The 12,500-nt window shown below is 36.2% G+C and overlaps 1 protein-coding gene across 4 annotated transcripts in view; it reads left to right on the forward strand.

The window, feature by feature from the left end:
* The window catches only part of LOC144970102 (copper-transporting ATPase 1-like), a 69,638-nt gene that overhangs the window by 23,408 nt on the left and 33,730 nt on the right, over positions 1-12,500 (forward strand). For 3 of the 4 annotated variants that reach the window (XM_078909330.1, XM_078909327.1, XM_078909328.1), the window contains one exon: positions 11,826-12,500. This exon is cut by the window's right edge and continues 427 nt beyond it. In XM_078909330.1, the coding sequence (XP_078765456.1) occupies positions 11,955-12,500 (546 nt within the window). In that variant the 5' untranslated portion in view covers positions 11,826-11,954. Of the gene's footprint in view, positions 1-1,982; positions 2,305-11,825 lie in introns of those variants that run through there. The other variant, XM_078909329.1, reaches the window with a different exon arrangement.

Below are 12,500 nucleotides of genomic sequence, written 5' to 3' on the forward strand. Positions count from 1 at the left end.
AGATTGCTTGTTTTTTTTTGTTTCAGCGGTCTCTCATATAACCTCAATTGTGTTGGAAGAGACCTAAAGCAACAAACAAACAAACAAACAAACTTCATCTCGAGTTAAGATGCCCCGGATTTTAAACTTTTTTACAACTGGCTTTTTTTTTTTTTTTACAACTGGCTTTTTTTTTTTTACAACTGGGAGGTTATCCAATCTATATATGACGCAAACACATACTGGCCAACATTAAAAAAAAAAAAAGTGTTTCTCTGTGAACGAGAGAAAAGGCTGACTGTTGTCTACGTGTCTTGTAATCAGGCAAGTACAAGTACGTAACATGTAGATTATAATTCTGATATGGGGAATTACCGCTGTACTATTTTTAATATATATACGGCCTGGGGATTCCCCGAGTCACCAACCAGAGAGAGAGAGGGAGAGAGAGAGAGAGAGAGAGAGGGGGGGGGGGGGGAGAGGATGTTACCTGATAGGATATAATTGCTGTTTTAATGTCGCCCCTCGCCCCCCCCCCCCCCCTTCCCCCTCACCACCTTCCTCTACCTATATCAATGTAGATGACTCTACAAGAATTACCTTTTATCCATACGGAGACATGTGCAAGTCAAGTCTGATAACAGGACGCCTCTCGTACCAACTATAGGAAAATCGTCACATTCGTTACGATCAGCGACATCTATATGAAGTCCTAGGTTACGATACAACTAACATTGTTCCTTTTCAAATGTCTCTTGTACATCATGCAATTTAAAGAAAATGAACAGTGTGTTGTTGGGCATGTTATGCTAAAGATATAATTTATCGCAAGAACTTACTGCTATTGTTTTGAGTGATAAAAAATATATTTTTGTGTTAGTTGGATGTGAAGTTTTGGGGAAAATTCTGAAAATGGCTGGTAAGGAGAGGGTTAAAAAGTTGTAATGCACAATATTTCGCGTTGATTTTAGAGCAATCCCATTACATAATTAAGACCATTATCGGCCAACAAATTTTTGGCATACCAGGCCTCAAAAATATACACTTAAACTTTAATCTCACAATCTTCAACGGGGTGGATTTACCCCAGAGATAAATATAATGTTAACGTTGGCCACACATAGATATATCACATGAATGTTGTTTTCCTTGTAAATCTACCATCGTAAATTATTGTTCGAATTTGAGATTGTAGTGAATTAATCTATTTTATGTATGCCGTGATTTGCGTTTATACTTGTAAGAAATGTAGATAGATAGATAATTAGATAGACAGATAGATTAATAGAGAGATAGATAGATGGATGGATTACTGGATAGACAGATAGACAGACATATAGAGGGATTGATATATATATATATATATATATATATATATATATATATATATATATATATATATATATAATAGATGGAGTGATGGATGGATATACAGACATGTAGATAGATTGATAGATGGATAGATAGATACCTAGATAGGCGGATTGATGGATGGACGGATAGACAGACATATATAGATATATAGAAACATAGATAGATAGATAGATAGATAGATAGATAGATATTTGGAACTAAACTAGTCACACCACACGCTGATGGAAGACGACGACGACGATGATAATAATAATAATAATAATAATAATAATAATAATAATAATAATAATAATAATAATAATAATAATAATAATAATAATAATGATAAAAATAATAAATATGAGGATGGCTATGAAAATGATGATAACAATGCAATGAAAACACCCATACTCCACTGATCGCATTATAACTGTGCCAAGTTTTTGACAACTTATCTCATCGTTTTCACATAGCTAAGAGCAATTATATGGACGGACCCGGGTTTCTTCGAATCCTAATCCTGGGTAAATGCAATATTTGGAGAAATTGTGATCTGAAGGAAATTCAGTTCACATGAATTGATTTGTTATGTCGTTTATCGATTGGTTTAGATGCTAATCAGCGAGTGGAGCAGTGTGGGAATTCCCGATAGTTACGTGGGACAGATAATTTTGGCACTGTATAGCTGTCAACGAGAGACGCTCGTTTTCATAGTGTCATTAGTATTTCCAATGGAAAATTGTGAAGATTTACTTATGACTCAAAACTTATGCTTGAATTCCTGATTTGACATTTGGATGTTATAGAATGAATGGAATTGACGCCGCTCTGCTCTGTGTTAAGTTGTTGTTTTTACACCGCCAGTTGGGTGATTTTGTCTCTCTTGAAATCCTATCAATCAGACTAAGAACGTTTAAGGTTAATCAGGTATTTTTGTGTGTGTTGGTACGATTGATCTGGTAGGCAGAAATGGTGAGTATTTTACTTAAACGGATAACATTAATATACAGTGAGATGAATAGATTACGATTAACGTTACACAACTGTTTATTGTTGCATTTTTTTTTTTGCCAGCCAGGGTAGCAGTCTTTCATTTCTAATTTCCATCGCATTCCGACACACGACAATTTGGTTACGGTTGTAGAAGGTATGCGGATGACGTCACACCACTGGGGTATTATTGCATTGTAGCCAGCCAGAGAGGCAATCGTTATTTCCAATTTCCATTACATTCTTAGAGATACGTGGTGACACGTGCTTCACACGCAAAGTGAACGAGAACGATCCCGGGTGCAGTCGAGATCTTTGTCTGATCCCCTTGTAAACCCTGATGTGATAGGGTAGATGGATCTCTTAGATCTGCTGGATAGTATTTTGCGATAGACTAGTAATTGCTTTTTATGCGTTTCATGCTTTAGAAACCGGGATAAACTCCGGCTCCACGGGCCCATTGGCTCTCAATGACTACTTTAAGAAAGTTTACATGTGACCCTTAATAAAGTATAAGCGTGATCGTTAATAAAGTATAAGTATGACATTTAATATATACGTGTGACCCTAAATGAAGTATAAGTGTATCCCTTAATAGAGTTTACATGTGACCCTTAATATAATATAAGTGTGACCCTTAATGAAGTATAAGTGTGACCCTGAATAAAGTAGAAGTTGGACCCTTAATAAAGTATAGGTGTGACCCTTAATAAAGTATGTGAGACCCACCGCCTCAAAACGGTATTATGTAGGGTTTATTTTCATGACAAAAATGTTCTTTATAGTAAAAAAAAAATGAAATCTGGGGGTTAATGGTATATATTAATGAGCACAATAGACGTAGTTTCCCAATGTGTCAGCAATTAAACTCTCACTTTTACTGGTCATTTCTACTATAAAACCACTTTTTTTATTGTTTGGCTCCAGGCCCGACTCCCGACATAATACCGTTATCAGGCGATGTTAATCTCCCTCATGATTTAGCTTGTTTTGTTTTTTGTTGTTTTGTTCTTTTTGAATAGCTATGTGAGGCTATTTGGTTAGTGGCATGACACTCGCCTTCTGATCGGAAGGTCCAGGGTTCGAGGTCTGCTCTGAGTGGTGCATAGTTGAGTACTTGGAAAAGGCTCTTTACTCACATTATTTTGTTTGACTATCCCATTTTCTTTCCTTTTTCTGGCGTTGAAATGACCTTACTGTGCCGCAGGTGCCGTAAAACATTTAAAAACAAACATAACAACGAAACAAAACTGACTGACTGCCTGGCGGACATCCGACTGATCTGATCATCCGCATTCCGATCATTACCCCCCCCCCCCCCCCCAATTAAAAAAAAAAGTATATCGTGATTGCTGACCATCATGGTGACGTTGCTTTTTTCGGGAAATTGGGGTGGGGGCGGGGAGGGGGGGGGATGATGGGCTATCGTTTTGTAGCTGTTGTTCTGAAAATAAAAAATAAAATAAGAAGAAAGAAACAAACGCATAATATTATAAAATTTTGGCCAGAAAATTCGTTTAGACATCTATCGATTAAAGTGACCCTCATTTATTTCGTCAATATCTCTCAAATCTGAACTAAGGAAATCCTAGGTTTGAGAGATTTTGATAAGATGAGGGTAATTTTAATTGATCGATATGTAAACGGGGTTTCTGGCCAGATTTTAGAATCGGGACCCCGTAAAATCCACTTGCAGGTACACAAATTTCAGTTTTGTCTGCCTTTGCACTGATAAACGGATATCCAGGCTAAGTAGTTACTATGTAGGGGGGGGGGGGGAGTCCGGTTGTCCGTATTTGGTGGTCTGATAGCCGAACGCAATTATGGGCTCGACTTAACATTGTTTCAATGAACTATATTAGACTATAATATATTAGGTCTGATATCCGAACGCCAATAGGGAATGAGATTAGCGGAAGAGTAGCGTCCCTTGATTGGACGTCACCCATAATCTGTAACTTCTCCGCCGATGACGTCACAGACTATGGTTGACGTCCAATCAAGGGACGCTACTCTTCCGCTAAACTCATTCCCTATTATGGGCTTGTTTTAGCATTGTTGTAATGGGGTATCTATATTATTGCGTCGATTTTAGAGTATTTCTATAACGACATAGCATGTCTGAAAACCGAACGCAATTATGGACTTGACTTAAGAATTATATTATTTTGCATCGATTTGAGAATATTTCCATTAGAGCAAGGAGCCCATAATATATTAGGAGGTCTGACAACTGAGCGAAATTATGGGCTTGTTTTAACATTGTTGTAATGGAGTAGAGTATATTTTGCGTTAGTTTGAGTGTATTTCCAATACAACAATGAGACCGTGATAATTATTTGGGCCATCAGACCTTCACATTAAATAAGCACACGCTGGCCCATAACAATTTGGGTTATTCATACCTGTAAATAAGTACCTACATATCAGAAAGCAAGTTAATCGCCAATTTTTGTGTGGAAACGACATGCACATAGTACTATAACAACACGTCGATTCGAACTATTACATCCTGTGTGCATTCGTTTGTTTGGGGTGGGTGTTTTGGGATGTTTTAGTTGTTTTTTTTTTTTGTTCTTTATGAAAAGGGGGGGGGGGGGTTGTTTTTTTTTGTTTTGTTTTGTTTTTTGTCTTTTTTTTAGGGCCGTGGTGGGGGAGGAGGAAATTTAAAATACCAATTGTATGGATGGAAATGATTCATATAGAGTGGTGTATGGGCGTCTGGGAAAGATGTAGATGTCATAAAGAGGGTTGATGATATAAACGATTGGAAAGACATTATCGCTGATGTCCACAACGGACCTGGCACTTGATTGATTGATTGATTGATTGATCGATCATTTGGTTGATTGATTGATTAGTGATTGATCGTTTGGTTGATTGATTGGCTAGTTGATTGGTTTATTGATTTGTTGGTTTATTGCTTGATCGATTGATTGAACTATGTATTTGGAATTTTGATAAACAATATAAGACTGTTTAAGCCTTTTCTAGCCATATTGAAAATTAGACCTGTGATGTACTCGGCCGAGTATTTCCCGGACGTTCCACGGTGAATTTTGCTTATGTTATTATTACTATTGTTGTTGTTGTTGTTTTTATTATTATGAAATTTTATTATCATCATCATCATCACCATTATTATTATTATTATTATTATTATTATTATTATTATTATTATTATTATTATTATTATTATTATTATTATTATTATTACCAGAACCACTTTAGGTCTATACTTTTTTCCAGTTATTTAGAAACTCGAAAACACGATTTTTAATTTGTTATGTTTTTTGTTTTCTTTTACTTATTGGTGCTTGTTTTTGTTTCATTTGTTTTGTTTTGTTTTGTTTTTAATTTCTTTCCTTTTTAAGGGGGGGGGGGGTGATTTGTCATTATATTCTAAGTTTTATTTTGCATGTATACATATCTTTTGTTGTGATACTTATATTCATTTGTTGATTATTTTGATAGAGTAGTCACTTGCTTATTTTCCCAATTATTCGCCTATGCATTGATTTCATATGGTTTTTAAAAGTCGTTTTAAAAAAAAATAGATTAGAATCCCTATTTATGCATTTTTATACCCAGTGTGACTCTATAGTGTGATGGTGTACGCGGCCAATAGGATTCAATAGTCGTAACGTCACTTCCTTCCTAATGACGCATGGTAACTTAGTAACACTGGCTCTAAACTATCGGAACAATGGCGGACGCCCGTATGAAATATTATTTCTCCGGCGATTATAAAGCGTATTCAGAGGGGAAAAAAATATACATTTGATCATGTTTTGACTATTACACATTCTGATCACAAGACATATGAAAAGTTCTAGCCAGCATGAAAAATAAAACGTAATGATTTTCTTTGTTTAGAACCAAGATGGCCGCCGTTGCCAGGCGGCGTGACATCAGACTATTGAATCGTATTGCCCTAAACGGTATTTTGTCTGGGCGAATCGATGCTTAATCTAATTGGATTCCGTAGTCTGATGTCACGTCGCCCAGCAACGGCGGCCATCGTGGTTCTAAACAAAGAAAATCGGTACTTTTTATTCTTCATGCTGGCGAGAACTTTTCATATGTCTTGTGATCAGAATGTGTAAAACTCTAAACATGATTAGATTTATAATGTTTGTTTTTTTTTCCCTCTGGATACGCTTTTATGCTCGTCGGAGAAATATTTCATAAGGGCGTCAATAAGATGTGAATTAAAATAAATGCCTACATGGAGATGAGTGAGTTTTTGTGTATTAAGCTTCAGATTTAAATTTCCTTGTTCTTATTATTTTGACACGAAACTCAAAATTCTTCATTTTAGTTCATTCCTTCTGACATGATATCGCCGCGTCTTTCAAATATCGATCGATTAAAACTGGAGCTTTTATATAGAGCAATATCCACTAAACTGCCAACATCAACACTTAAGATGTAGGACGCCATATGGCGCCTGTTAGGCGGTATTACAATTTTTTTCCGACAGAGACAACGCCGTGAACGGCCAAGTACACGTTTTACACGAGTATGGTGAGAGAATAAAGTAAAAAGCCGTTTCTAAGGTTTCAACTGTGCACCGCTCATAGCGGGTCTCGAACCATGGACCTTCCGAAGGCGAGAGTCATTCCACTCGACCACATAACCTTCATCTTGTTCAAAACTCTCAAACCTGAGACTTCAAGGAAGATTTGGGAGTTTTGTTGGGATTTGTTTTTTTGTTTTGTTTTTTATGTTTGTTTTTGTTTTTGTTGTGTTTTTTGTTGTTTTGTTTTTTTGGAGGGGGGGGGGGGTTCTTCTTTTTTTTGTTGTCATACTGTTGGTCACTTTAATCGATCGATATTTGTGGGATGATTCTTTTTAATGTGTGTGGAGAGAGAGAGAGAGAGAGAGAGAGAGAGAGAGAGGGGGGGGGGGGATGCGTCAGAATACAACAGAATACCAAGTTGACGCGATGGGTCTTCGTCTATCTTGCCCACAATGAACATGAAAATGTCAATCTTCCTGTAATGTTGTTTGTCCAAGCTGTGTTCCTCATTATATAAGAGCAATTACCAATATAATTTGTTGTTTTTATTTTGTTGTACTCGTAGTTTCTTTTTTTGTGTTTATATTGAATATCACTTAAGATTCTTGTTTGTTTGGGGTTTTTTGTGGGTTTTTTTTTTTTCAATTTAATTTCTTGAATTTATTTGATTTGTTTTTTGTTTTGTTTTGTTTTTTTTTTTTGTTTTTTTTTTTTTAAATTTTTTTAATTTTATTTTGGTGGGGTGGGGGTGGGGGGTCCTTTTGGTTTATAAACTTCTTTTTTTTAATCAACTTTGAAAAATACTGTTGTTTTTTTTTTTTTTGTTGCTTTTTGTGTATTCGTGTATGTTGGGGGAGAGAGGGGTATTTTTTTTCTTTAAATGAATTTAGTTTTGTCAATCAAGGCGTCCCTTTAAACTTTGTATATATTGAGCCTATCTATAATGGGTGGGTGTTGAAAAATGTTATACTCTTTCTCCATGTCTGTCTTTATGATTCCATTTATATTATATCATCTGCATGTTTTCATCAATACGGTTTTGCCTTTTACGAGCTAACTGTCGTACTCTAGCAAAACTCGTATTTAAAAATTTGGCCAGAAAACGCACTCTTCAAATATCGATCGATTTAAATGATCATCATCATGACAAAAACTGACAAACCTGGGACTTTGCAAAGTCTTTAATAAAGTCACAGGTTAGAGAGTGTTTTGCCAAGATTAGGGTCATTTTAATCGGTCAATATTTGAAGGACGAGTTTTCTGGCCAAATTTTAAAATACCGAGTCCAATCCAATCCAATTCAAAATAGTTGCAGCTTCATGTTATGAAGATTGACGTAACTTGGTGTGATGGGGTGGCATTGACGTAAAAATTATCTATTGGGTTTAAGCTGTTGGAGATAACTATAGAATATTGTCAGGATATTGGTTGCTCTGACATTTTCAGGGACGCTGTTCCATGCGCGAATAGTACTGGGGAAGAACGACTGTTTGTGCACATTGATTCTAGAATATAGCAGTGCATGTGCATTTTCTTTTCTTTCGTGTTTTTTCAATGTGTTATTAGGGATGGCATGGTGGTGGTTACCTGTCCGCCCTTGAACAACATATTGAGCTTTTGCATCTTTCTCCGTTCTTTAAGTGGGGTCCAGTTTAAATGTTCCGTCGTGTCTTTTACATTGTGTTGTCGGTTGTACTCATTACAGACAAATTGACAGGCCCTTCTTTGAATCATTTCTATCTTATTGATCGATGTTGATGTGATTGGGTCCCATATGGTGCTGATGTATTCTAAAACTGGTCTTACAATTACTTTGTAGCACTTTTCTTTCACTCTTGTGGGGCATGATGATCGGTTCCGACGTAGAAAGCTAAGGGTGTTATTGGCTTTGTTTCATAGCTTTTCAATGTGTGGGTCGATTTGGCCCTATGAATTTTTAGGTGTTTACGAAGTCGGTGCAGGTTGTAATTAATTGTGATTCACTTGACCGATATCGCCGAAAGCTATGTTGCATGTGAGTTAGAATCTTGTTTTGTTTGAAATGCTTTATGGTGTTGCTGTGAATTATATTATATTCTATTAGTTTGCATGATATTCTCGTAAGGGACATTGGTCTGTAGTTTTCTGGGTTGGTCCTTTCTCCCTTTTTAAATATTGGTGATATTTGCGTATGTTTCCAGCCATCTGAAATTTTCTTATGGTCCAACGATGTCTGGAACAAGAGTGTGTGAATTGGAGCAAGTTATTTTGCAGACGTCTTGATGCACTTTGCGGACAGTCCATCCCGTCCTGTTACTTTATTTTCATTCAGGTTTTGCATCAGTTTTAGTACGCCTTGTTCTTTAACTTCAGTCTCCTCCATTTGTTCAATTTGCTTGCCTGACATCTTGACATTATATGCACTGTTCGGGTCGGAAAATCAGACGAAAATTTGTGGTTAAGACATTTGCTTTTTTTCTGGATCTTGTGTCAGCATTCCGTTTTCGTTTTGTAATTGAACAATTCCTGTCCTCTCCGTATGTTTGCTCTTAATGAAGGACCATAACTGTTTGTTGTTATCTATACCATAAGCTGTCATTTTGTTCACAAATTCTGTGTACGCTTTTCTACGTTGCTTTTGGGCTGCGGTTTTAATTTCTTCATAAAGTTTGATGGGGTTTTTTTCCGATGGACATTCTTTGATTTTTTTTATACCACCTTTTCTTTTTTCTCAGTAACCTTTTGGTTACCGTGTCAATCCAAGGCTGACGATTTCATCTTGTGGTGAGTTTTGTTGGGACGTTTTCATTTATGATTACAAGCACATTCCTTTTTGCATATTCCCACAATTTATTGATTCCCATCGTGTTGTAATGTAAGAATAGCTGCAAAATCTTCGAATTTCAGATTTTATACGTGGGGTGTCAGCATTTTTCCATAGAAGTACCTCTCGTTTTGGTTTCTCGTGTCTAGGCAGACTTGTTTGGAATTCCACTATCGGGATATCATGGTCACTAAGGCCTGGTGTCGCATCTACGTTCTGCACCATGTGGGATAAATTGGGTTATAATAGGTCGGGAATGGAACTATCCGTGGAATTTGGTCTTTGACCGGATGCAGATTCAAGTCTCTGGAGGTTTCAATGAAAAGATCGTTTGTTTCTGTGTTGTTTTTGTACGTTTTGTGATGTTCCTTCATTCCATTTGATGTCAGGTAGGTTAAAGTCCCCGCCAATGAGAAAAGAATATTTTTTTTATGTATTGATACGGCCATGGCATTGTGTTGCAAATATTCCTGCTGTCATCAATAATACAATTGAGTGGTCTGTATATCGATCTAATTATGATTGTCGGTCTGCAGCCGATATGTAGTTTGCAAAAAACCCAGATTCTTCTGTGTTGTCATAATTCAATTGTTCGCTGGTAATAATGTTGTTAACAGCTATAAGCACGCCTCATTGTCTTGCTTTCCTATCGTTCCTATATACATGTATATTATATTCAATGAAAAGCAGCTCCGAATTTTTCACATTAGGTTTTAACCGTGTGTCTGATCCAATGATAATGTCTGGTCTTTCTTTGTTTATTGTTGCTATTATTATTTCGCCTTTATTTTAAATACTTCAAAAATTCACTATCATTATTTTTAACGAAGGTTTAAAATCTGACGCGTGTTTATTTCTGTTGATTACATGTTGTTTCAATTCGTTCATCAAGCCTTCGGCCGGTGTAATTGTGTTACGACTGCTATTGTTTATTTGGCAAAGTTCATCACGACTGCTATAAATAAATTTAATGACATGGTCGTAATAATAACAAGCACACAGTTGTTATAACATTGGACTGGTCACACTCTGATGATGAAGTGATGAGAAGTTCACACTATAACAATAATATGCTTTAAAAGTTTACACCCCAACACCGATTTCTAAAACCATTGAGGCAGATTATATTTTGGCAACTGTTAAATATTGGTAAAAGTAATTCTTGTGAAAAAAAAGTAGTTAATCTTAAAGCAGGTAAAAATACAAATCCGGTGATATAATTCCCGTCATTTTAAAAGACTAAAAATTGATCAAGATCACAGCTGAACACGAAACACGTCCTTCTTGCCACCGCCACCACTACACGACATGCACTTTCCAAATTGCGGCAATTAACTGGTGTATATATTCATTGATATGACATTGCAACTGGTTTAATTTATTTATTTGATGTCAGTTTTTGCTTAATTTCTTTTACTTTTTTAAAATGTTGTTTATGTTTAGCTTTATTCTACACCTCGAAACATGGGAATCTTCACCGAAATGCCGTATATTTGTGTATTGTTTCACTTTATGTTACTCTTTATATTTTTGTTACATAAGTGGTTGAGTTTATGATGAGAATATCATGATGATCTATTTCATCTTCATGGGTTCTATTTAAAGATCATTGTTGCTCCAGACATCTTAAATTGGTAATACTGATATATTTTTGCCCTCCCCCCGTCCCCCCCCCCCCCTTTTTTTTTTTTTTTTAGAAATTGATTTGTGGTATGATATGACAAATCATCAATAAATTTTATGACCACTTAACCTTTTTTTAATGGTTTTCTGTAAGTTTAGACTTTTATTTAGCTTTGCAAATAAATTGGTGATGTCTTTCACGAAGGGCTTTAATGAAATAGTAGATGTAACAGTCAATGAATCACGGTGGAGGGCAGAAGTGGGTTTAAATTTAATTTTATTCGTACCATTTTATTTTTTTTACATTAGTCAGTCAGGCACATTTAGTGTATTTGGTATTAATCGTAACTTCTATTGTGTGTTATAGTGTATATTTCTAATTCAAGGGGGCTTGTGAATAGAATTGAAAATGTGATATATTTTGTGAATCTTTCTTACAAGATGTATTTGAGATATAAAATGGTGCATGTTATTTTTGTCATGAAATTTGAATTATATGCAAAAGAAGTGAAAAATATCTGATTTTTTTTCTTTTTTCTCTCCTTAATTCTATAGCTTAATGCGGAAAAAGAGGTGATTGATGTCACCTACAGCCCTGTAAAGACCAGTGCAGATGTCCTGGCAGAGACTTTGACTTCTGAAGGCTTTCCTACTACAGTACGGAACATTCTAGAAGGACCAAACATGGGAACACCAGATGGCACAGAGGTCCAAGTGGCTGTAGAGGGCATGACATGTATGTCGTGTGTCCGTAACATTGAACAAAACGTGTCAAAGAGAAATGGTGTGAAGAGTGTGTCCGTATCACTGGAAAATAAATTGGCTAGATTGATTGTGGACACCGACGTGATCAGCCCCAAAGATGCAGCAGAAGCCATTGATGACATGGGATTTGAAGCCACTCTTATCAGTCCGCTGTCTAAACCTTTTTCAAACAGAGAAATGGCTCGTATTTCAGTTGAAGGGATGACTTGTCGGTCTTGCGTGAAATCCATAGAGGGAACCATATCTCAGAAAGAAGGAATCATATCCATTAAAGTTAGTCTTGCAGACAAAGAAGCTATAGTAACCTTTGACCCTTCCATCACTGACCCCAATACCATAGCATTCCAAATAGAGGATATGGGCTTTGACGCATCAGTAGCCGTAAGTTCTATCGCTGCATTGTCTGTGAACAACTCTGCTAGTACAGATATGCTAATATCAATAGTTAAGCCTGATGAAAGGACC

Source organism: Berghia stephanieae, chromosome 4 (genome assembly GCF_034508935.2).
Source record: "Berghia stephanieae isolate SIO BIC M18660-M18661 chromosome 4, UCSD_Bste_1.3, whole genome shotgun sequence".
Lineage (NCBI taxonomy): Eukaryota > Metazoa > Mollusca > Gastropoda > Nudibranchia > Aeolidiidae > Berghia > Berghia stephanieae.